General features: G+C 46.2%; 2 protein-coding genes across 4 annotated transcripts in view; one reads left to right on the forward strand and one right to left on the reverse strand.

Moving 5' to 3' along the window:
• DNAJC7 (DnaJ heat shock protein family (Hsp40) member C7) overlaps positions 1-10185 on the reverse strand; it is a 33095-nt gene extending 22910 nt beyond the window's left edge. Inside the window, exon 1 of the mRNA XM_028705180.2 lies at positions 9922-10185. Coding sequence (XP_028561013.1) covers positions 9922-10049 — 128 coding nt within the window. The 5' untranslated portion in view covers positions 10050-10185. The remainder of the gene's footprint in view (positions 1-9921) is intronic.
• A 1790-nt stretch (positions 10186-11975) lies between these two features.
• Positions 11976-25992, forward strand: NKIRAS2 (NFKB inhibitor interacting Ras like 2). Of its 3 annotated transcripts, none has more exons than XM_028703089.2 (4): positions 11976-12092; positions 13423-13553; positions 17868-18109; positions 23403-25992. In XM_028703089.2, the coding sequence occupies exons 2-4, from the start codon at positions 13460-13462 to the stop codon at positions 23640-23642; spliced, it is 576 nt and encodes a 191-aa protein (XP_028558922.1). In that variant the 5' UTR covers positions 11976-12092; positions 13423-13459; the 3' UTR covers positions 23643-25992. The 3 variants fall into 3 exon arrangements, with proteins under 3 accessions (XP_028558922.1, XP_028558926.1, XP_028558925.1); XM_028703093.2 differs by lacking the exon at positions 11976-12092 and adding an exon at positions 12402-12425; XM_028703092.2 differs by lacking the exon at positions 11976-12092 and adding an exon at positions 12445-12665.
• The last annotated feature ends 221 nt before the right edge of the window (positions 25993-26213 follow it).

The following is a 26213-nucleotide window of genomic DNA, read 5'->3' on the forward strand; positions in this document are numbered from 1 at the left end:
GCCACATGTGCAGAAGCGCTCTATCGCGCCACGCACATGCGCAGAAGCAGCGCCCCTGGATACGGACTTTTCAGGGTAAGTACAGACCCCGAGGATGAATTAAGTTTGTACAGTGGTACCTCAGGTTAAGTACTTAATTCGTTCCGGAGGTCCATACTTAACCTGAAACTGTTCTTAACCTGAAGCACCACTTTAGCTAATGGGGCCTCCTGCTGCTGCCGCGCCGCCAGAGCACAATTTCTGTTCTCATCCTGAAGCAAAGGTCTTAACCTGAAGCACTATTTCTGAATTAGCGGAGTCTGTAACCTGAAGCGTATGTAACCTGAAGCGTATGTAACCCGAGGTACCACTGTATCTGGAGGGTCCACTGTATTTTAAAAGATTAGGTAAGAAAACTTTGGGGACGATTAGAAGTAATAAAGCCAACTGCAGGAATGGAGGAGAGGGGAAATTACAGAAGTATTAAATGGCTGGAAGTTGATTACTCAAAAAGAAAATAGTTGGAACTTCAGAGAAGGGAACTGGTTTTATTATATTAGATTAAGCATATTTTAAGGTTATTGTCTGGTCTGCACTAAGAACAGTCCAATCGGATTCTGAACTCCTTCATTCTTGTTTATTAATAAATGAAGTATTAGATAGCTTCGTAATAACTCATATTTAATTTGAGCATTAAAAGATGATGCATGGTATCTTAATATATTTTTGCTTATGCTGTTGACTGTTGGGCCCCGGGCTTTGGAATGTGAAATCCTGGTTAAGATCAACCAGTTTCTCATTGTGTCTGATGAAATGGGTAACTGTGGCTTAATGCCACTTTATTAAACAGGATTCTGGGTCCTGTTCTGTATGTATAATCAATTCATGCAGGGCCCTATGCCAAGCATGTGGGGTCTGTCAATCTGCCCTATACATATTTGCCTTAGAATGCTCCTTAAAATATCCTGCGGATACATATCTCCAAAGAGAAGATCAATAATGGCAGGCAAGCTGTTTTTTAGGAGGTTGTTATTGATGTTCTCATTAAAAATCTCCAGTAAGCTTCTGAGAAACAGCAAAAGTTCCTGCAACAAGGACTGAACACTACAAAGAGGGTTTTGCTTTGACTGCTCTATTAGAGCTCTCACTGTTGCTTTGCTAGCTAGGAGAAGAGATATACAGGCTTTTGCACCAAGGAGGCTTAGCGGGGCGGGGCGGGGGGGGGGGGCAAAATGCACTAGGCTTTTTTGAAGGGTCTGAAGCAGACAAATCAACAGAAACTCACAGCTCACACACCAAAACTACAGCTACCGAGGTCCACCATGTTTCATCAATGTGGAGAACGCACACATCAGAAGTGAGCCCTGCACTTGTTTACGAACTACTCCTACTACCACAACAAGGGGGGAAATTCTGATCTCCTGATATCATGAGTGATTGTTTCTGCTCCGAACAGATGCCAAAGCCTGAATGAGGTCATTCTGCAAGGCCCGCACTGATGTAGGCTGCATCCCCCCATTTGCTACTTTTAAAGCTGGAGAAAGAATCTGCCTCGGCTAAAAATACAATCCAGTTCTCTGAATGGGTCTCTTTGTTGGGCGAGGAGTTGGCGTCCCTCTCTGGTGAACCCTGGGGGTGGGGGACAGTTACAATAAGCATCTAAAAAAGGAACCACCCACCACTACTAAGGTCCTAGGCATTGCACAGCTGTGCCAGGAAGGACTAAGATGTGCATACCTCTTGAGTACCACACACCAGTACACTTCCACAGTACCGAAGCAGGTGTGAAACTCAGCCCCTCACAGCCAGATGGAACAGCAAACCAAGATAAAAAAACAACAACAGGCCATTTCAGGGACAAAGAGCTGATAAGCAACTGAATCCAACTGTTAGAGAAAAGATGGGAAAAATGCACTCAGCTTCTGGTTCCACCTGCAAGGAGAGAGATATCCCGCTTCGATTAAAATAATACTCAGTACCTAGTCCCCAAGGCTGCGGCGAAATTCGAAAATGCAGCAGCAAAAATTGCAAGACCTGAAAAATCAAAAAAGAAAAGGCGCGGAATGACATCCTCAGTCTGTTTTCCATGGCTTCCGTTAGTTAATGGCTCGATCAAGGCTGAGGAAAGACTCTCAGATGCCCGCTAAACAGAAATACCACTGAAGAAGACAGATGGTGAGAGCAGCTCAGTTGGTAGAGCATGAGACTCTAAATCTCAGGGTTGTACATTTGAGCCCCATGCAGGGCAAAAGATTCCCACACGGTAGGTGTTGGACTAAGTCAGGGGTCCCCAAACTAAGGCCCGCGGGCCAGATAAGGCCCGCGGGACTCATTTATCCAGCCCGCGGCGACCCCCGCCGCCCACTCGTACCAGTGCTGTGCGGCTGCCCACTTCCGGGTCGGAGGAGTACTGGAAATAGCTTGTGCGCATGCGCAAGTGTTGTTTGCGGTGCACATCCGGGTTGGAGGAGGCCCGTGCACATCCGCACAAGCTATTTCCAGTGCTCCCCCGAGCCGGAAGTGCGTCAAAGATAGTGTTTCCGCACGCGTATTGGCACGCGCTCCCCCGCCCCGCGCTGGAGACACCAGCCCAAGGCGTAGTAAGTTTGCTGACCCCTGGACTAAGTGACCCTCATGGTCCTTTCCAATTCTACAATTCCCTTATGAGTACATACTCGTCCTGGTTCAATCTCAGGTCAGGGGTGAGCAGTATTTCCACTGCCCAGGGCCTTACGAGTTTTTTGGTTTTATGTCAGGCCGAGTTCAGCAGAATAGATCATGCAGCATATGCAAAATATATGCATATGTAGGGCAATTTATGTAAGCTGCCATTCCCTCAGCACCGTTTTTAGGTGCCCCAGATATGCGACTTTCAAACTGTGTAGAAATGGCATTCTACAGATGGCAATCAGATCACTAAGGGTGGCCAAGCTCCTAAGATGGACAGCTTGCCCACCACTAATCCTTTCTTACAATGTGCAACTGCAGGAGAATGATAGATTATGTTCCAGGTCACACTTTCAGTTAAAGCAGAGCAACAGGTTTGGCTGGGGAACCTGCATGAACCAAGTGTGAGGTCTAGAGTATATTGCATATTTTTCTGCAACGTGCTAGGATTCTGCAGCAGATGTGCAGGAGAAGTTCTCATGCCAAATAATCTATATGGAAAGCATTGAGTTGCCTGAGAAAACAGGAAGAAGTCTGACCAGCTTTTCCACATACAAAATTCAACTTAAGACCAGGCATGAAGCAATAATAGGGATTCACGTTTTTTCATGCCTGGGGCCTAACACATCCTATTTACCTTAAAGTTTCCCCCTTCTTCTTTCAGGCTGTGGCTCACAAAATTATCCTTTTGCATCTAGCAAGCACCACGGGCATGCAGTGGCTGTTTCTCTCTTCCTGCAGCACTCCGTGAACAGGGAGATACAACCTAAGGTGCAGGGAAATTGAATCATTGCAAAATAAGGAAATTAAATATGGGAGGCTGGGATTGAAGGTAGGGCCTGCCCAGAGATGATTTTTGTGCCTGCTCCAGATCTGACTTGCATGATGGCAGGCCAAACAACACACAATGCAGGTTATTGTGGCATGAGAAAAAATATCCATCTGTGCGCTGGTGCCCTCTAGTGTTTAACATGGAAAACAGTAGTCTGCCTGCTCCAGCAAGGTGTTCACAAAACAGGCACCGAGCCACATGGCTTGCGCTTCATTCTGCAGATTTCTTTCGTATACACGTGGGCAGGGCAGGAAAGGAACTGGGAAAGCGGCTGCTGACAAACTGCAACCTCAAAACCGCACCACTGAGATTCTCTTTCCTGTTAAGGTCGTGCCACAGATCACTTTGCCTGCAGCACACCACTGCACTGCCTCCCTAGGAATTCAGCAGCCTTTGGTTTCGTTTTCCTGGAAACTAGAAAGCTGCCAAATATCCAGGAACTGTAAGAGACTCAAGGAGCGGCTGAGTCCTCATGCTCTAAATAGGTCTGGCCAGAGAGAATTCTTGGATAGGGCACTCTCAAAGCAGAGAACAAGAACAGTTCTCTTCTGTCAAGAAAGCCTTAAAGCTCATACATGGCAAATCAAAAAATAAAAATGAAGGGGGCAGAAAGGGGATGGGGTTTCAGGAAAAATGACTGGCAACCCCACTCACCTTCGAACACAATGTGTTTTGAATGAAGCAATTTTGGCTATGGGCACAATCCCTGGAACGTAATATGCTGGGTTACTGTATTTAAGAAAATAGGCATTAAGTCTTCATAGTTATGCTGCTTTACCATTTAAATATACAGTGGAATGGCGGTTCCCGAACGCCTCCGTTGTCGTACATTTCAGTTCTCAAACGCCAAAAACCCAGAAGTAAATTTTTCCATTTTTGAATGTTTTTTGGAACCCGAACATGAGACGCAGTGTCTGCTGAATGCAAGAAGCTCTTGCAACCAATGGGAAGCCGTGCCTTGGTTTTTGAACATTTCCGAAGCCGAACGAGCTTCCAGAATGGATTTTGTTCGCGAACTGAGGCACCGCTGTACAAAACTACACCCACAGCAAATCTTGATAGCTATTCCTCTTCTCGTTAAGAGCTCCAAAATACCAGACGCCATGGCCTCATAACAGACACAGCAGAGGGACGCTTCCATGGTATTCAAGTAATCATGGATCCATGGCAGTGCTCTCACCCTATGCTTTCTGACATACACTTTCCCTTCACACCTTCTATGGAGTTGCTATGGCACCATGTAGAGAATAGGCATGCCTTTCCTTGTAACATGTGAAAAGACCCTCAGAAAGTCGTAAGGGATAGGGACAGGCGTCATGAGCAGAGTCCAACTGTGTTTCTGCGACATCACTCACTTGTTCCTATGCTCCAGATTACATTTGTTAATTTCTGACTTAAAAGGGAAAGTAAGTAGGGGATAGTTTAATGTCGCAGGAGACCTTCCTCTGGGCCACAAAGTTAGCTGTGTTATCTATCATCTGGCCCTTTAGAACTCACATTTCGATTTGAACAAAAAACACAGCTCACTTTCCTAAACGAATCTGGTCAAACATACAATGTATTTCCTGTTAAAAGTCTCTGAGAACCCAGTAGATTAGTTGGTGGATATCACAAATAATGTGCAGGCCACTCTGTGAGAATTTTGGGACGAAGAGCAGAGTCTAAAACGCTTTAAAATAAATAATGCCTCTCAACATCTGCAGTTACTCTGGTGGAATTATCCCACTGCAGCAATACTAAGGCAAGAGTACTTTTACCTCTGAATGCAGGTAAAGCAAATTCTACGGCGAGTTTTAGAATTACATTGGGAATGTCCAAAAATATGCATCTATCTATTTTAGCAGCCAGGAACTGTAAACAAACAAACAAACAAAAATAGCCATCCAGGTTTTTCCAGAGTCCCAAGTTACGCCTGGAAATTTCCACATGAATGGTGATGAACACATTTCTAGCTTCCTTGTCAACTTGCATGCTGTCTCTTGGAGTGTTGCCCCAGTCTCCAAGGCAAGCTGCAGACTAAAGACTACTCAAGAGAAAAGCCTCAATCTAGATACAGTTCTGATATACACTCCAAGGACCTTCTTGGAGCCACCACCCAAGGGCAAAATACAATGAGTGGGCAACTTCTAAGCTATTTGTGTTCCATGTCCTGCAGTGAACAGATGAACTTCATCTGCAGGGTGACTTGGAAGTAAGGTCAATGGACCATATTTGTCATCTCTTTGACTCCCGTGTATTTTTATAACTTTGACACTGACTATTTATTGCTTGGGCCCTCTCTGCCAAGATGCCATGCAAATAACATGCTCTGTAAGTCAGCTTCCCCAAGTTACTTCTCTCCCTCTTCTGCACTCTTCCACAAACATTTAAGCACCCCACAGGGCTGCCTAGATTAAAAGTGGTTCTGTTCTTCTCCCATAGTTCTCAAAGTATAACACCAAAAGACTTCTGAAACTAAGAGACGTTCGATAGTGGAATGGACTCCCATGAGGAGTAGGACTCTCCTTCCTTGGAAGTTTTTAGCAGAGGATGGATGGCCATCTGTCATGGATGCTTTAGTTGAGATTCCTGCATTGAAGGGGGCTGGACTAGATGATCCTTGGCCTCGAGGTCCCTTCCAACTCTACAATTCTATGACTCAACACAAAGAGAGCAAAGGCCTGGATCACAGCAGGAACCAATGTGTTTATCAAAATAAGAAGAGCTCAGTTGGATCACGGACAGAGTTTATAGCTAGATGCCTCAGGATGTTGAAGAAGAGACCTCTGCTCCCAATCCCAGTCTGTTTAAATCACAACTATTAGGAACGGGTGTTAGGCTAGATACATTGAGCATCCTACCAAATTGTGGAAAAGAAGCCCTACCACCTTGTCCTTTTTTGAACTTGCTTACAATATTGGCTTTTCCAAGGAGCATTTGCAGGGAATTCCAGATGTCCTAATAACCTAATGTGACTCTCAGCCATTCATAGTATCACCTTTTGTGGCCATAACCAGGATCACCCAAGCTATGTTGTACTGCTGTGGTTTTCAAGTTTCGGAGAACCCTTTCTATATTGAGTTACCTGCTGAAAAACAGGATTGGGGAATGTATTTGGGGAAGCAGTTAGCACATGCAGGGCACTGGCAAGGCCTACTTGGTGACAGTTTTGCTTTGTTTAAAAAGGAGCGTTGTTAAATATTGTTCAGTGTTTTCTGCAGTTAATATTCTTCTCATTAAAGAAATCCCTAATAAGCCTCGAAGCAACCACAGAGCATCCTTTGCTATACCATTTAGAAACTCACACAACAATAGTACCAGGTGTAGTTTAAAGGGGGGAGGAAGAAAGTTTTTGTCTCCTTTCTTTTATCAAAACAGTGACCTCATGCCCTGGTATGCCAAAGTGAACTGTTAGAAAGTTTAAGGGCAGAGCCATTGGGTAGCATCTAACAAAGTTGTTCTGTTAGTACAATAACTTCCACCTGCACAACGGATGGGACTTCTTCACCCTCTTCTATCCCTGTGCCCTGCAAATCTCCAAAGTGGTGTGTGTGGTTGGGGGGTGGGGTGCGCGCGCACATGGAGAGGACAACTTCTTTGAAGACAGCCCATTGCTTCCAGACATCTCCTCTGGACCTGTGTGTGGGCAACAAAGAGACCATATGGTACTCCTTGTGACTGGGGGTGCGGGTGGTTTAGTAGCTGCTGCTACTTTTGGAGAATCAGCCTTGGCTTTGCCTATGGGAAGCTAACATTCAAACCCCACCTAAGCCATGAGCTCACCAAGGGCACATCACTCTTTCTCACTCGAGTCTAACCCATTTTACCAGACTCCCTTAAGGAAAAACCACATTGTTTACCTTTTGCAAAATGGTTAATCACAAGTGCTGTGAGTCAAACTGGGAGCAGGACAGCTAAATTAACCGTTCCCTATCTCTCATTACTGTAATAACTGTGACACACCCCAAGACCGTAGGGCAGGAAAAAAGTCCAAAGAAACACGTGCCATTTCCTTTCCCCACAAAAATCTCATTCAGTTAAGTTAGGCAGCCAGAAAAGAATTCCCCCCCCCTTCTGTCACATCTCCCTGCTCATTCGGTCAGACAAGGTCACCGCTCCAGTAGTTACCCAGGAAGTTGCTACTATACTTAATCAGATGATTAGTCTATGTAGCTCATTCTTATCTACTTTACACTGAAAGGCAGTTGCTGTCCAGCATTTCAGATACATGCTACCCCCATCAGTCTTACTTGGGAGATACCAGGGATTGCACATGGGAGCTTTGGGCCGTCCAGATGTTGCTGAATGACAACTCCCATCACCCCTACAAACACAGCCAAAGGCCAGGTATGGCGAGAGTTGTAACCCAGCGACATCTGGAGGGCCAAAGGTTTCCTGGACCTGATGCAAAGTGTGAGATCTAGCCATTCCCTCACAGAGAACAAATCACAAGTTCCTGAATTGTTATCCGAAACTCTCCGCAAACCACGACTCAAGGGCAATCGGTTTTCACAATACACCTCTGGACTAGTCGCTGACTTAGCCACAAGCTAAGTTTAAAATATTTATTTTTCTCTGCAAAGAACAGACCTGGCTGTAATCCAACCAGGCTTATAAGTGAGGAATGAGTGGAAGGTTAAACCCTCATTTCCATTGAAGCAGACTTCTAGTCACTTTCGTAAAACGATTGATTCCACTTAACACCAGACTTGCAACTTTTATCAACAAGATGGGGAAATGCAGTGTCCCACGAAATATTTCAAACTGGAACCCCAATTAGTTCTCTGCAATAAGTGAACTAATACAAACCAACTAGAATCACCAATATGGTGTACATCCCCATTTATAGAAGTTGTATGGCAACTTCCCACTGGAAGAACACTTTTGATCGATCCCCAACCCAAGAGGGCACCCCGTGCTGCACTCATCACACTGTCAAAAGCACATGACTTCTCCCAAAGAATCCTGGGAAGTGTAGTTTACCCCCTAAAAGAACTACAATTCCCACCACCCTTCAGTCCCCTGGATTCTTTACAGCTGCAGCAGTGTGTATGTGTTTTAAGCATATGATGTGTACGCCACCACAATCCCTAACCCCAACGCTTCTAAAACTTTTAGCCACCATGAGCACCATTAGCTGCCTTGAGCACCATTTTGTGGAAAGGTGGGACATAAATTTAACAAATAAAAATGAACCAAACAAATACAGTTACACTACAGCAATACTGGGTCATATGCCAAGGATCCCTGGCTTGTGAAGGCATGTGAAGCACTTCAAGGACTTTGATAAATAATAACGTAAACCTAAATACACTTAGAACTGCAGCATTAGGGAACAAAGCCAATTGAACTCTGCCTTAAGCGCACATGTCAGGCTCAAAAGAGGATGAAGATTCCTGGGCTGAGCCTTGGGCTCTTTTGGGGACTAAATCCTACTCTTAAAGCCTCACACATACACACTTTAAAACGTCAAATACAGTGGTACCTCGGGTTAAGGACTTAATTCGTTCTGGAGGTCCGTTCTTAACCTGAAACTGTTCTGAACCTGAAGCACCACTTTAGCTAATGGGGCCTCCTGCTGCCGCTGCGCCGCCAGAGCATGATTTCTGTTCTCATCCTGAAGCAAAGTTCTTAACCCGAGGTACTATTTCTGGGTTAGCGGAGTCTGTAACCTGAAGCGTATGTAACCTGAGGTACCACTGTACCCCTTTACTGTATGGGACCAAGGACCCCTCTTGCACAACATGCTATTCCTAATGGTGTGCAGTTAAGAGGCTTCGACAAAGCCTAATAAGTGGAGAATTAAAGGAGGAACCTTCTAGGAACATAGAAAGCTGCCTTATACCAAGTCAGAGCCGCTGGCCCATCTTGCTCAGTACTGCCTACGCTGGCTGGCAGCATCTCTCCGGGGTTTCAGCCTAGGAAGCCTCTCCCCAGCCCAACCTGGAGTTGCCAGCGGGGACTGAACCGGGGACGTTCTCCTTGCAAGGCAGACTCTTGAGGGGTAGCCCCCCTCCCATGAGTCACCCTCCCAGCACCAGGCATTTCAGAAGCAGCACACGGGTCCACACAGACCAGTCTCGCTCAGCCTTGCCCCCCCCCCACGAGCTTGATGGACTACTACAGCTCCCATCACCCCCCTGGCCATCTAAGGGATGATGGGAGTTGTAGTCCAGCGACACCTACAGGGAATACACACAATTAATTGGCTTTATCCTACGGTCCTTTGGGGGCACAGCTGACGACAATGCACCTCTCTCTCGCGCGCACCCCCCAACCCCCGCTTACTCCCCCCCCTCACCTGCAGTGCAGGCCCCGCCCCTCGCCGCCTTCTCCCCTCCCCCACCCGCACACCGAGGCAGCCCCTCCCCCCTCCATGGGTCTCCTCCCCCCCCCGCTCGAGGGGACGGGAGAACCCGTGTGGGGAGTGTGCCCGGAGGGGGCCCTCGGGCGGAGGCTCTTACCTGCGCGTCCCCGCGTCCTCGTCCTCGTCGCTCAACATCGCCGGCCCCTCAGGGTGAGAAGGCGCCACCAGGTTCGCCGCCGCGGGCGTCATGATCACGTCGCACTCGCCTCCTCCCGCCGCCGCCATCTTGGCTTCCTTGTTGCAGGCGATCAACGGCCGGCGAGCCGGGAAGGGAGAGAGAAAAGGGAGAGGGAGAGAGAGCGGGAGAGCGAGAGCGAAAGGAGGACGGGAACGGAAGCTCACACGTCCACTTCCGGAGAACGAGTCGTGGCGGGTAGAACGCCCACTTCCGGCTTGGCTGAACAAGGAGAGGAAGGATTGGAGTCCGCCAAGAGCGAACCCCGGCTCCTCTTTTTTTCCCCTGTGTGGCGGGAGGAGCCCCCTCAACCCGTGAGAGTAATAAGCATAAAAGGGACTCAAAAGATGGATAATTATTATTTGCCCGTGCTCACCAATCCAAATCTGATCTGTATCCGGAAATTTTTAATGTTTGACGTTTTATTATGTTTTTATGCGTGTTGGGAGACGCCCAGAGTGGCTGGGGCAACCCAACCAGATGGGTTGCGTATTATTATTATTATTATTATTATTATTATTATTATTATTATTATTTTATTAACAAGTTGTTATACATCATAATATGATGCTCTGACATTCGTTCTCTCTCATGTCAGTCCACAAGTAAAAAATGATAATTGTTGCAACTGTTTTACTTTATTGCTATATGTTCACATACAACCAAGTTTGTAAGTCTTTGTAATTTTTTTTTTTTTTTTACAAAATCAATAAAAGGACAATTTAAACAAGAAAAAACCAAAACCTGAGGCTGGCTTGTACTTACTGGGGCTTGTTGCTGGGATTGGGTTCCCTCAGTCCTTAATTATGCCTGTTTAAGAAGGAGTTTCGTTGAACTCAGCTGGATTCATCACTTTAAAGGGGGGAAAACCCTATGTAAAAGAACATAACTAACATTTTATATAAATATATTTGATCACCCTGAGAAACACACCAGAAACATACCATATGGGCAGTGATAACTTTCCTATAGCCCTCATTTCCAACATCTGGTCCACTCAAAGCTTGAATTCCAACTCCCATCAGGCCCAACCAGCATGGTCAATGGTCAGGGATTATGGGAGCTGTAGTCCAAAAAAGTGGCTGGCTGCTGCAGGTTCTTCATCCCTGCTATATAGCTTTAGAACACTAGATTTTCATTTAGCTAGCATAACTAATGGTGGCTTTTTATGGCTAATGGTTGTTAACAAACCTATCCTCGACTAATGTATTTTTAATCATCTTAGGGTTCACCCACACTTCATCTTGTGCTGTGCCTAGAAAGCATGGGTCCAAGAGGTTTTTAGGTTACCCCACCATTCTTGTTTGTTCTGATTCAGTGGTAAATCCGATCCAACTCCCATCAGTGGCTCCGATCTGGTGGAACGCTCTGTCACATGAGACTAGGGCCCTGCGGGACTTGACATCTTTCCGCAGGGCCTGCAAGACAGAGCTGTTCCATCAGGCCTTTGGCCAAGGCACAGTCCTTTGGTAATCCTCACAGAACTCTAGCCCAATGGTTGCCATTAATTTGATTCTGAATTGATTTTAAAATGAATTGATTTTAAAATGCTGTGTTACTTTTATTGTTGTTAGCCGCTCTGAGCCTGGCTTCGGCTGGGGAGGGCGGGATATAAATAATTTATTATTATTATTATTATTATTATTATTATTATTATTATTATTATTATTATCAGCAGGTTTTCCCAGGGGAAAGCAGCCAGTGGCTATCCACCTTGTGGCAGATAATTCATAAGTTAATTGTGAAAAAAGTGTGACCACAGCGCATAACCATTCTCTGTGTTGTGGTATTCCACCATTTCCCCCGTCCCACAGAAACACACACTGCGCACTGTGCAACTCTTCCGCACTGTGCAATGTGTGCTGCTGTCTTAAGTGTTCTGCAGCTGAAGCTCTCCAGGTGACTCCTTGGCAGTTGCAGAGCATAGTATAGCAAAGCAACATTTCACATGCAACCCTAGATGGAGCTGTGGGCTGCATCCTTCTGGTTCTGCCACTTCTCCTAGCTCCGCTGACTTGTTGGCCCTCAGTTCCTCTCCAGGCTGAAGCTGAAGGCAGAAAGTAACGAAACAAAGGGGCAGGCGCTTTGGGAAGGTAAGTCCATATAGCCCCATGCAGGTGTGTGTGCTGATCAGCCGATCAGGATCAGCCGAACTTTCTCAGATGAAGCTCTCAAAACAGGATGCACCACTGAGAAAAGCAAGATCAGTGTGGAATTGCATGCTCACGTCATACCAAGGGTTTATGCCACTCGTTTATGTGACAGCAGACCTGTGCACAGGCCCAACAGGGAACAGCCACCAGTCCAGGCTTTCTGGTTAGCATACCTGTATGACACACAAGGAAAAGAGTCTGGCAGTGCCTTGAAGAGGAATGCGTTCGTTGTTGGCCTAACCTTTTGTGAATTAGAGCCTACTTCGATGCAAGGTGGATCCTCAGCCGGGCACGGAGTAAAAAGAATCAGGAATAGTGGGGCAAAAGTCTAGTGAACTTTGACACTTCTATGTGATGTAGAAAATGTATGCAAGATGAAAATAGCGACCTTTTGGCAACAACAATGAAAACTTTTCTTTCCTGTGCAATGGGCAAGAAACGCATGACTTGGACTCCTTAGCAGGCTTTGAATAAACATCCACAAATTTATTAGTCGAATATATGATAGACAAGGCAAGGATATGTACAATTTTATAATATGGAGAGAATAATATGTGCAAAGAAACCAGAGAGGGGAGCTGAGGGAAGCCCTGGGTGGGAGGGAGAGGGAGGGATGGGAAGGGAAAAAATAATGTAATTGAATGCCTGGATTGATAAATTGTTATGTTGAAACTGTTTAATAATTTTAAAAAATAAAGAAATGCATGGACGTGATTAAATCAGATTGCAGGATAACATTTGATACATTCCAGCATTGAAACGATACGTTCCTCAAATAATAAAATGTGTGAATCGGATTCGCAAAGCTGGAGATAAGTTTCTAGAGCTCCTGACGGGGTCAGTTGAAAGCAAGACTGCTGGACCTTGCAGTGTGTCTTTCCCCAGACGACTGATCCTTTTAGGGCCGCTTGCATTCCTGCTCACGCCCTTTCCCCCAATTTGCTGGTACAAACCTGGGCTCCAGGCAGCCTGGCTGTTCTGCTGGAAGTCCCTCCCTGAAACTCCAAAAAACAGCCTCAGGCACATAGCTCAGCGACAGAGTGTTTGCTCTGCTTGCAGTAGGTCCCAGGTTCAGACCCCGGCAACTCTTGGTATGGCTGGGGACAGACTCCTGCCTTAAACCTTGGAAAGCCTCTGCCAGTCCGCATAGACGATACGGAGCTAGACAGACCGATGTCCTTTGGTCCTTCCTTTGCTCCTGCGCCCACACAGAGATGTGTGGGTGTTTGTATGCGTACGTATGTTTTCACCGCATGCCTTCCATTTGCAGCTTCTTGCATTCTTCCTCTTCCCCCACCGACCAGAAGATGGGGAAGAGCTGCAAAGTGGTAGTATGTGGGCAAGCGTCTGTTGGGAAGACCTCTATCCTGGAGCAGCTCCTCTATGGGAATCATGTGGTTGGTGAGTGTTGGCTTTCAGCTGGGCACAGCTCACTAGCCTTGCTTGTTCAGGCCTAAACCGGTTTTTAAGGCTAATTCAGACCCCCTCCAAGTGTCCCTATTATCTGGGGACAGTCCTGGATTTACAGAAGCCGTCCTGGTTTCTGAATTGATCCCGGAATGTCCTGCATTTCCTTAGGACGTCCCTATTTTATCAGAGAAATATTGGGGGGTATGGTAGGACGCCCCTGTTTTCAATGGAGAAATGTTGGAGGGTATGGAGTGATGCGACCCGACCCCCCCGAGCCAAGGAGATAAGGAACTATACAGCCTTTAGAAGACATCTGAAGGCAGCCCTGTATAGGGAAGTTTTTGTTTAAAGTTTAATTATGTTTTTTATATATGTTGGACACCACCCAGAGATGGGTGGGGTAATAATAGTAATAATAATAATAATAATACGTCCCATTTTCCCATTTTCATCAGAGCAATGTTGGAGGTTATGACTATCTTGCTTGTTCAAGCCAAAACCATTTTTAAAGGCTAATTTACTGTACAGAGCCATTGCAAAAATGAAAAAGAGTCTGTTGCTTGTCTATGTGTATCCTGCACATCATTGGGAGTGATTCTAAGTGGCCAGGGAGAAAATATCCTAGCCTCGGTCCCATGTTTCTTGGGGAGTGTCACCTGTTTTACCACCCCTTGGCCTCAACTCCAATGCTCTTCTCAGGCCCTGATTCACAAAAAGGTTGTAGCGAGAAATAAAGCGTTTCTATCAGTTACTCTGTAGCTCCAGAATGAATGTCCCCCCCTCTCTCATTGGCGGGTCTTCTGGAGAGGGTGCAGAACCCCACTCTTCTGTCTGACCCACAGTTCAGCTGGTTGGTTCTTTCGTTAAGTGCTGTTCACTCTGTTTTATTGTAGGGGGTTAATAATTATTTCTGATTCTTTGCACACTGCCTAGCGATACAGCTTGAAGAATTAAATATATTGCCACTAGAAAGTTAACATGCAGTGCAGAATCGTGAGCAAAGTGGAAGTTCAGTTTGACTGGCTTACACAGGACCCAGGGAGAGGGGGAATTCAATGTGGTGTTAGTTAGGCAGGCAGGAGAACACAGATGGCTGGGTGTTTGCTAGGGGCTCAAGGCCAGCAGAGAGCTCATTACCCTAGCAGTACAGTGGACGCTCAGGTTGCGAACGTGATCCGTGCAGGAGGTACGTTCGCAACCCGCAGCGTTCACAACCCACAGTGCCGCGATTTGGTGCTTCTGCACATGCGCAAAGTGCAATTTAGCGCTTCTGTGCATGTGCAAGTGCGGAAACCCGGAAGTAACCCGTTCCGGTACTTCCGGGTTTCAGTGCATCCGTAACCCGAAAACGTGCAACCTGAAGTGTCTCTAACCCGAGGTATGACTGTATTACCATTTCCACTTTGTAGAGAGCACCCAAGAAGATCAAATGCAGCACAAGATCATTCTCAGTTTGCAAACCCCACCTATTTCAGGTTAAGGGCCCCCACAAAGGATACTGTTGTTGAGAGCGCCCCCCCCCCCCCCAAATCCTGGAGTCTATACTAAGGGTGGGTAAAGGGCTGAAAGGCTGGTCGGCTGACAAAACTGAATTCTGGAGACAAAAAAAAACGCAGAGGCAGAATGTCAAGAAAAATGTGGAAGGAGTAGAGTGCTGCCGGCAGAAAAACTGCAGACAGGTGAGGCAGCTTTGGAGTCTTACACAACAGGCAAATCTGTCTCAACCAGTCGTGAGTATGGGGCAAACCAAATACTGCAGAAGACAACAGAAACCTTGGGCCACATAGCAGTTGCACTCAGGCTGCATTCTTCTTCTTCTTTGGCGATCACTCGTAGCCGAGGAAGATTGTCTTCCATAAACACGGTTTTAACAACAAGTCCGTAAGTGACTGTGGAGGTCATTTCTGGATCCACACGTCCTTCCTCAGTGGGGACATTGGTTTCTGGGCGGGAGTTGATCATGATGTGGATTTGCCAAGCGTGCCTTCCTCTTAGCACGTTTCTCCCTTGCGTCCTGCGTTTAAGCGTCTTCAAAGCCCATGACACCTTTGGTAAAGGCTGTTTGTTCTCCAGTTGGAGCACTCGCAGGCGAGTGTTTCCCAATTGTTGGTGTTTATACTACATTTTTTTTAGATTTGCCCTGAGGCAGTCTTTAAACCTCTTTTGTTGACCACCAGCATTACGCTTTCCATTTTTAAGTTTGGAATAGTGTAGTTGCTTTGGAAGACGATAATCAGGCATCCGCACAACATGACCAGTCCAACGAAGTTGATGTTGAAGAATCGTTGCTTCAACACTGGTGATCTTTGCTTCTTCAGTACACTGGCATTAGTTTGCCTGTCTTCCCAAGTTACTGGCTTAAAGTGCAGCTAGGGGCTTATCCACATTTACCTTTCCTCCAATCTTTCCAGGCATGGTTCGCAATTAAAAGCTCTGTGTCTGAGCACCCTTTTCTTTTCCTTTTTGCTCCAGAGCTTTCCTCTCAAAAACTCGCTCTTTAAAGCTCAATTGGAGCAAACAGCAATCCGCAGAAAACCCAAATTGACATTCGCTCCGATTCAGCTTTAAAGAGCGGTTTTGCAAGGAATGCTTGGAGCAAAAAAACCATGGGTGCTTGGAGACAGATCTTTAAATCACAGACTTCTGCCTGGAAAGAGTAGGGCAAAAAGTACATTGGTACCTCAGGTTACATACACTTCAGGTTACATATGCTTCAGGTTACAGACTCCGCTAACCCAGAAATAGTACCTCGGCTTAAGAACTTTGCTTCAGGATGAGAACAGAAATTGGGCTCCGGCGGCAGCAGGAGGCCCCATTAGCTAAAGTGGTGCTTCAGGTTAAGAACAGTTTCAGGTTAAGAATGCTCCAGAACGAATTAAGTACTTAACCCGAGGTACCACTGTAAGTGTGGATAAGCCCTAGGTCGTTCTTTTTCTCAATTCGGGTTGGAGCTGGTTTGAGGGGAAAACACACAAAAATGCAGTATTTCCTAAGAAATTAGAGAACATGTATGGATAGTGTATAACATAATTTTTGCACTGCTTTCCAAAGCAGTGGTGGGAACAGACCCGATGCAGGGCAAATCGGAGTGTGGACACCGACACAAAGTATGGCTATCAGTCAGACCAAGGGCTGGTTCTCCCTGCTCTAGCACAGGTCCAATTGTGTTTAACAGCTGCATGGCAGGCAGAAATCCAACAGGTGTAGCTTCTTCCTGGCATAGAGATGCACCAATGGCACTATGCTTCAGTTGTTTAGGGCCAAACTGAATATGACACTAAATGCTTCTTTGCCTTCAGTACAAAGTGGCTGTTTTGTTTTTAAAGGCAAATTCCAACAGCTTAGTAGGACTGGTAGTTGCCAGATCAGGAGTGGAGAATGTAACTTTTTCCATATGGAATATCCCTCTTCTAGACCTGAGATTTGCATTTGGAGGAAATTATTCACAGTTACTAATGGAAGATTTCTTCCAAATGCTGATAGCAACTGCAGAGACATTTGCTTTTTTGGGTGGGCGGGGAGTTAGCAAAAGTTATACAAAGTAAAGGTAACAGTGTTGGCCCATAAGAAAAAGAACATTGTATGGAAATAATGAACAGGTGGAATTTAGTAACTTGGTATGTCAAGAAAGGACATGGAGGTTCCTAGAATTGGAATAAGTTGCTATAAAAGAGGAAAAGTTCCCAATTAGATATGAATAGGCTCTTCTCTCTCATCTTTAAGCTTCGCAGGGTGCAAATAACTGTATTTAAACGAATTACATTATTTATATGTATTTTTAGAATTATGCAAGGCATAAATATTGTGTATGCTGTATTTTTCCGTGTATAAGATACCCCCATGTATAAGACACTCCCTGTTTTGGGGGACTCCAAATTAAGAAAACACCCCTCAGCACTACCCGTGTATAAGACGAGCCCCAATTTTAAACCTACTTTTTTGGTAAAAAAAAACCTACGTCTCATACACGGGAAAATACGGTAACTACACAATATTTTGTGAACATGTGTACGATATTTTCAATTTGTAAATAAAACCCTAAATCCATAGTAGGGTACTAAGTTTATTAGGCCAGCTGCCAAAATATCACACGAGATTATGAGTTCTCCAGAACTTCTAGTTTACCTGATGGAAGAGTTCTGGAGAACTCAAGAGCTTGTGTGTTATTTTGTTCTGGTTGGCCTAACAAAAGCACTGCCCCTGGCTGCTGCGAGGATGGTGAGAACGAATCCTTCTGAGAAAACACTCCCGACAATTTCTGCGTGTCCAGTAATTGCTGCCCTCTGTCCCGTTGGCTGTGTGCAGGTTCAGAGATGATCGAAACCCAAGAGGACATTTACGTGGGCTCCATCGAGACGGACCGGGGGGTTCGGGAGCTGGTGCGCTTCTACGACACTCGAGGCTTGAGGGATGGACTGGAATTGCCCAAGCACTGCTTCTCCTGCACTGATGGATACGTGCTGGTTTACAGCATTGACAGCAAGGAGTCCTTCAAGAGGGTGGAGATTCTGAAGAAGGAGATCGACAAGAGCAAGGATAAAAAGGAGGTTGGTGCACTTACACCAAAAGGTGTGTGTGGGGAGGTCCTCAAGTGGAAGGTGGGGAACTCCAGATGTAGTTGGACTCCCATCAGCCCCATTCAAGATGGCCAGTGCTGTGGGATAACGGAGTCCCTTTGGCAGCCATAACGTCGCCACTCCTGGTCTAGAGATCTCTGGCTTTTATTATATATTTATTTATTGAATTTATATACAGTGGTACCTCTGGTTATGAACTTAATTCGTTCCAGAGGTCCATTCTTAACCTGAAACCGTTCTTAACCCGAGGTACCACTTTAGCTAATGGGGGGGGCCTCCCGCTGCTGCCACCGCGTGACTTCTTTTCTCATCCTGGGGCAAAGTTCTTAACCTACTTCCAGGTTAGCGGAGTCTGCAACCCGAAGTGTTTGTTACCCGAGGTGTTTGTAACCCGAGGCACCACTGTAGCCGGAGGTCTCAGGGCGGTTCACAGAAAAGATCACAATATATAAAATCAAAAGGAAAACAATAACTCAATAACCTCCCACCCAAAGAGCCATATTTTAAAAGGGTATAGAATGTCAATCAGATCAACCAAAGGCCTGGTTAAAAAGGAATGTTTTTGCCTGGCGCCTAAAGGTCTATAATGAAGGCACCTTGGGGAGAGCATTCCACAGATGGGGAGCCACCGCAGAGAAGGCCCTGTTCTTGTGTTGCCACCCTCCGCACCTCTTGAGGAGGCGGCTCTAGAAGGAGGGCCTCGGAAGATGATCTCAGGGTCCAGGTAGGTTCATATGGAAAGAGGCAGTCCTTGAGGTATTGCGGTCCTGAGCCATTTAAGGCTTTATAGGTCAAAACCAGCACTTTGAATTGGGCCCAGAAACTTAACTGGTGGCCAGTGCTGTTGGACCAGGATCGGTGTAATATGCTCAAACTATCTTGTTCCGGTGAGCAACCTGGCCACTGAATTCTGCACTAGCTGAAGTTTCTGAAACGTCTTCAGAGGCAGCCCTATGTATAACACATTGCAGTAATCTAAATTTGAGATTACATAGAGCATAGACAACAGTAGTTAGGCTATTCCTGTGCAGATAGGGGCGTAGCTGGGCCACCAGCCAAAGCTGATGGAAGGCACTCCGGGCCACTGAGGCCACCTGAGTTTTTGAACTTCCTTTCCTCCAACGCTTTACAGATTAGCATTACATGGTCATGGGGCGCAATCTAGGGGAGGGCAAGGCTCCCCCACAATTTTCAAGGAGGCGACCAGGCCCCCTCAAAATTCCACAGCAGCCATGCATTCACACTCTGCGGGAAGTGCTTGCGCCATGCGCATAAGCCAACGCGGTGTATGCATAACATGTCAGTACGCACCGTGAAGTGTGCACATGGTGTGCTTACATCACACGGCCCTGTCCCCCTCAATCTCAAGTGCGCTTGCCTGTACATCATACATTTAAAGCAGAGGTCAGCAAACTTTTCCAGCAGGGGGCCGGTCCACTGTCCCTCAGACCTTGTGGGGAGCCGGGCTATATTTTTTGGGGGGCGGGGAAATGAATGAATTCCTATGCCCTACAAATAACCCAGGGACGCGGGTGGCGCTGTGGGTTAAACCACAGAGCCTAGGACTTGCCAATCAGAAGGTTGGCGGTTCGAATCCCTGCCACGGGGTGAGCTCCTGTTGCTCAGTCCCTGCTCCTGCCAACCTAGCAGTTCGAAAGCACGTCAAAGTGCAAGTAGATAAATAGGTACCGCTCCGGTGGGAAGGTAAACAGCGTTTCCGTGCGTTGCTCTGGTTTGCCAGAAGCGGCTTGGTCCTGCTGGCCACATGACCCGGAAGCTGTACGCTGGATCCCTTGGCCAATAAAGCGAGATGAACGCCGCAACCCCAGAGTCGGCCACGACTGGACCAAATCGTCAGGGGTCCCTTTACCTTTACAAATAACCCGGAGATGCATTTTAAACAAAAGCACACATTCCACTCATGTAAAAACACCAGGCAGGCCTCACAAATAACCCAGAGATGCATTTTAAATAAAAGGACACATTCTACTCATGTAAAAACACGCTGATTCCCGGTCCACAGGCCGGATTTAGATGGCGATTGGGTCTTAGTTTGCCTACTCATGATTTAAAGCATATTTAAAGTATGTGACTTCCCCCCAAAGGATCCTGGGAACAGTAATTTGTTAAGGGTTCTGGTAATTATAGCTCTGCGAGGGGCATGAGAGGTCATGTGCTTTAACTATACGGTGTGGAAGAGATGCCACAGATTCTCTTGCGTGCTGTAAAGGGCCAACTTCAACCGAGGGGTCAGTTCCTGCTACAAGGTCGCGGCTCGATTTAAAGTGAGTCATGGAAAAACATGAGGACTGTTGCTGAGGAGAGGAGCGAAGAATGCACTCTGGGGCTCAGGTCTGGCTAGTCTCTCAGGTCGGGCAAGCTTTGGGAATATTTGGGTCAAGGCCTGCAAAAACAGTAACAGCCGTGTTTGAGGGCCATAAACTTAACACGTGAGGGAAAAACCAATAAGCACTTTTAAACTTGCATTAAAAAGATTTCAGCCACAGTGCCTTTTGAAAAACATGATGAAACCCTGAACTGATTTGAATGCAATTGCCAGAGAAAAATGTGTAATAATTACATGTAATAGCCAGCAGAGCCTGTATTGTTAGCTTGTAAGCAGTATCTAAAAGGGCAAAAAATACTGGTGTTTCCTCACACTCCCCCCATCCACCCACTCTGCAAAATAGACAGTATTTGCCCTCTTATTTTGAGTTTTGACATTTTGGCTCTTAAGAAATCCTTCTGCACTGTAAAACTTGTAATCAAATCACACGAGTGAATGGCAGTCCAGTAGAAGAATTCAGGTTAAGAATCATAGAATTGTACAGCTGGAAGGGACCCCAATAGTCATCTAGTGCAGAAATCTCACCTAAATCATATATGACAGAGGGCCATCCAACTTCTGCTTAAAAACCTCCGAGGAAGAAGAGTCCACCACCTCTCCGTTCCACTAAAAATCTTCTTCATTTGGTGTTCTGTGGGGACTTCTGCCCCAGGGGACATTTAAAAATGGCTTCTCACTGCTAGCGGTTAGAATATTACGTGCTCAAAAATGGAAGGGCAAAAAACTCCCAACAAAAGAACAATGGTGATATTGCTTGATTAAATATGTGGAACTTGCAACTATGACAGTGAGAATAAGAGTCCAAGATGAGAGAAGGATATGGGAAGAGAGGGAACTTTGGGGGAGGATTTCCAAGATGAGAGAAGGATATGGGAAGAGTGGGAACTTTGGGGGAGGATTTAAAGAGATCCAATAAACTAATGAATTTCCAAGTAGGGTTAGAAATATGAACAGCAGTGAAAAACAGTACAGTAAATGTTGTGGGGATTTGAACTACTGACTCTCAGATCGGCAAGCACAAGAGATTCAGTGGTTTAGACCACAATGCCACCCGTGTCTCTTAAGGTGTACTTAAACCTACTTGGCACCAAAGGCAACAAGAGTTTTGAAGGGTTATCTATGATTGATTGTAAAAGGGCATTAAAATAAACTTTATCTGGTGACTCGCACACGGGGTATTTTTAACCTCTGTTTAGCCCGTCATAATTTCCTTAAACCCTGTTTTACTCTAGAGCAGGGTTTCCCAAACCTGTGTCTCCAGCTGTTTTTGGACTACAACTCCCATCTTCCCTTGCTAGCAGGACCAGTGGTCAGGGATGATGGGAACTGTAGTCCCCAAAAAAACAAGCTGGAGACAGAGTTTGGGACACTTTGCTCTAGAGTCATGTTGCTATGAGTATTCATAAATAATGCTTTTAGGAGAAAGGCCAAAGGGGGAAAGGGTGTTGCTAGAGGAGAGGGTGTATTCTCCCCACAGCACCAAACTGACCAAGAAAAGCCACTAAAACCTCAAGCTGACCCTGAGCTAGGTCTAGCTATCATGCCCCATGAGCTGAGAGCACATCTTGTACTTTCCTGACAGGGGAAGGTTAGGTTGCTATTGCTGAACAAGCAACAAAACAGTTGGACTCTTTTCTGCTCCACAACCCCAGGCTTCCTGTCCTGCTCATTGACTCAGGCCCCTGGGAGTTGTTCCCACCAACTTCAGAGCTTCAAGGCACAGCTGCTACTATAAACACCAGTACTCAAGTGGAGAAACTGCCTCCCTCCCCTTGGCTTTTGAGCCTGACCAAACTATTGATAAGGGAAATTATTTAGTTTTTGCCTTTATGTCCCACCAAGGAGCTCAAAGTAGTGTACATGGCCCAGTATACCTGAAGGAGCATCTCCACCTCCATCATCCAGCCTGGACACTGAGGTCCAGCACCAACAGCCTTCTAGCGGTTCCCTCACTGTGAGAAGTGAGGTTGGAAACCAGGCAGAGGGCCTTCTCGGTAGTAGCGCCTGCCCTGTGGAATGCCCTCCCATCAGACGTCAAGGAAATAAGCAATTATCTGACTTTTGGAAGAAATCTGAAGGCAGCCCTGTTTAGGGAAGCTTTTAAGGTTTGATGTTTTATCGTGTTTTTAATATTCTGTTGGGAGCCACCCAGCATGGGTGGGGTATAAATAACACCACCACCACACAGTTCTCTTCCTCCTCATTTAATCCCCGTAACAACCCTGTGAGGCAGGTTAGGCTGATAGGCAGGGACTGGCCCAAGGTTACCCAGCAAGCTTCATGGCCAAAGGAGATTTGAGCCCCGGTCTCCCAGGTCCTAATCCATGGGTAGGCAAACTAAGGCCCAGGGGCAGGATCTGGCCCAATCGCCTTCTCAATCCGGCCCGCGGACGGTCCGGGAATCAGCGTGTTTTTACATGAGTAGAACGTGCCCTTTTATTTAAAATGCATCTGTGGGTTATTTGTGGGGCCTGCCTGGTGTTTTTACATGAGTAGAATATGTGCTTTTATTTAAAATGAATCTCTGGGTTATTTGTGGGGCCTGCCTGGTGTTTTTACATGAGTAGAGTGCATGCTTTTATTTAAAATGCCTCTCTGGGTTGTTTGTGGGGCATAGGAATTCATTCTCCCCCCTCCCCCCAAAAAATATGGTCTGGCCCCCCCCAAGGTCTGAGGGACAGTGGACAGGCCCCCTGCTGAAAAATTTTGCTGACCCCTGTCCTAGTCCAACACTCTTTAACGACTATACCACACTGGCTATATATAAGAATGAAACTCGCCCATAACTGGTTGCCCCTCTATCCTGCATCCTTAATCTGGTGACGGAGGAAGGGCCCACCAGCCTTGCTTATGTGCAGATCTGTGCATTTCTCATTCGTTTCACGCAAACTTGTCGTTTTGTTCCCTTTGGGATAGGTCACCATCGTGGTCTTAGGCAACAAGTGCGACTTGCAGGAGCAGAGACGCGTGGACCATGACGCAGTGCAGCACTGGGCCAAGGCCGAGAAAGTGAAGCTGTGGGAAATCTCCGTCGCCGACCGCCGGACCCTCATCGAGCCCTTTGTCTACCTTGCCAGCAAGATGACGCAGCCGCAGAGCAAGTCCGCCTTTCCGCTCAGCCGCAAGAACAAAAGCAGTGGTTCGGTGGACGGGTGACTCGGGCGCTGTGCCCGCTGTATCTCATGGACCTGCATGCACATAGGGCTGGCCTTACCTTGAGCCAACGTGAAAAGGGAACACCCAGTAGCAGATTCCTGATGAGCCACTTTCTTTCCTCTCTTTGCATGTTCCCCCTCTTTTTTTAAAAAAAGGAGAACACCACAAGTACACAGTGGACGCCACTTTTGACTTGAATGGGGAAAAAATGTCTGAAGCTGACACCACCTGCCTGAGTCAAGTGCCAACAGGTGTGTTGCGTGATAAAAAAAGAGCAGCCTTTTTGCAGTCACGGGCTAGGGGCACATTGGTGGCTTAAAACACAGTGAAGTTGCTTTCTTCACTGAGGTTCAAGTCTGCATTTTTACAGAGAGAGGGTGGGGATGTTTTAACCTGAGGCATGTTACCTGATCTGTTTTCCTGCACCCAAAGCAAAATAGCCTATTCAATGAAGTTGTCATCTGAATGTGCAGTGGCTTCCACAAGTGTACACACCTCAGCTTATGTTTCCAGTGGGGTGGGCGTCGGTTTGAGACGAGGGGGAAACACCACACGGCAGTATTTTTCAAGAAACTACAGGATACGGATGGATTGCGGCGAACATGTGTACTTGGCTTCAGACACCAATGGTGGAAGTGCCACTGGAGTCAGAGAAAGTGGTAATGTGTACCCAGCCATGCTTGAATATTCAACCATGTTTGGAGCCGTTCTTATTTTCCAAGCGGCTTTGATTTTAGCCTTGGAAATTTGTGTTAAGGGTACCAAATTTTTGCTTTTGATTTGGGTCCCGAAGAGCAGCATGAGCAGCAGAGAGGGGAGTCTTCCTTGACCGACCCCATTAGAGTGGTGACCCCGATTCAGTTCCCTTCCCTTCCCTCTCCTTCTGCCCACCAAGGGAGGATGAATGCTGTAGGGTGAAGCTGCAGGGCCATGGGGGCAATGAGGACAGTGGAATGTGCTGTTCAACATGGGAGCAAGCTCATGGCCAAGCTAATCTGTTATCTCCCAGACCTCTGGTCTAGCAGGAAATATCTGCAGAAAGGCTTGTACTTGTTTACTGAGAAGAGAATGCTGAGTAATTGCGGATGGAAGAAAAGCAAACAGTGACATGCCTTAAGTTCAAGGCCGATCCTGGTGCGACTGCACTTCCTAACGATTAGTTTCCAGGCCCAATTCAGTGGTGGTTTTGACCTATAAAGCCTTAAACGGCTCAGGACCGCAATAGCTCAAGGACCGCCTCTTTCCATATGAACCGACCCAGATCCTGAGATCATCTTCTGAGGACCTTTTTCTTGTGCCGCCTCCTCGAGAGGTCACAAGAACGGGGCCTTCTCTGCAGTGGCTCCCTTCCTGTGGAATGCTCTCCCCAGGGAAATTCACTTGGTTCCTTCATTATACATCTTTAGGCGCAAGGCAAAAACGTTCCTTTTTAACCAGGCCTTTGTTTGATTTGATTGACACCCAATGCCCATTTAAAATGTGTTTTTGGGGGGAGGGGGTTATTGGGTTGTTGTTTTTATTTTGATTATATATTTTGTGGTTTTATATTTTGATTTTGTTCTGTCCTGAGACCTCCGGGTATAGGGCAGTATATACAAACAAACAAACAAACAAACAAACAAACAGAAGTATGGGGAAAGTGTCATCCCAGGAATGGGATTTAACGGTTTGGGAAAGCTGATTCTGGTTAAATAGATAGCTCAGCTGGGTAGAATGTTGTGCTCACAATGCCAAGGCCACAAGTTTGATCCCTGTATGGGGCAGCTGCATATTCCTGCACACATGATCCGCAGGGTCCCTTCCAACTCTGCAATTCTATGATTGTATATATATTTAAAAACACCCCAGTACATGGGGTAGGTTTGATTTTGGACATCTCATGAATAGCTTTTCCAAACATAGTGACCCTGCTTTCCCGATCTGGTTTAGGAACAGTTATAAGCAATTTCTTGGACAGCTGGCATCAAATTAAGACTGCAATCCTATACATACTTACCTGGAAGTAAACTCCACCGAGCGATGTCCATGGAAAGATCACTACTTAGCTGGGGTCAAGAACGAAGGTATAATAGTCGTCCAGAGATCGCTGGTTATGATAACGGCTAATAAGTGTATTGGAATCCTGGTGTGTAATACTATTATGAGGAATGCAGAATATATTATTACTTCTTTTATTAATAAAAGTTTTAGGTTATTGCAACTTTCTTCCTACACACTGAAAACTGGTGTCTTCCATCAAGGTGATAGTTAGGCTGCATGTTTATTTGGGCAATATGCAAATATATGTAAATCAACTGGTTTTGCAAAATATAATTGGCCACCCAAAAATAAATAAATCTGTAACCAATGAGCAGCCCTGGCACTTTGTTCCTGTTCAAGAATGGTAGAATCTGGACAAGATGCACTGAACTACATAAAGGCTACAGAGGATCTGAGACCATCACGGTCACTCCCTTCTACTTATTGCTAGATTTGTAACATTAGAAATTTAAACACAGACACACACACACACACTACAGATGTGGAGTAGGGGTGGCATCTGAGAGTTGTAGTTCAGCAACTCTCTGCAGG

Source organism: Podarcis muralis, chromosome 13, assembly GCF_964188315.1.
Source record: "Podarcis muralis chromosome 13, rPodMur119.hap1.1, whole genome shotgun sequence".
In the NCBI taxonomy this organism is placed as follows: domain Eukaryota; kingdom Metazoa; phylum Chordata; class Lepidosauria; order Squamata; family Lacertidae; genus Podarcis; species Podarcis muralis.

Excerpts from the sequence above, each read along its gene's own strand:
- NKIRAS2 (XM_028703089.2), top strand. The coding sequence starts at position 13,460 with ATGGGGAAGAGCTGCAAAGTGGTAGTATGTGGGCAAGCGTCTGTTGGG. Across the intron at positions 13,554-17,867 it reads CTATGGGAATCATGTGGTTG|GTTCAGAGATGATCGAAACC; the intron begins GTGAGTGTTGGC and ends GGCTGTGTGCAG. Across the intron at positions 18,110-23,402 it reads AGAGCAAGGATAAAAAGGAG|GTCACCATCGTGGTCTTAGG; the intron begins GTTGGTGCACTT and ends CCTTTGGGATAG.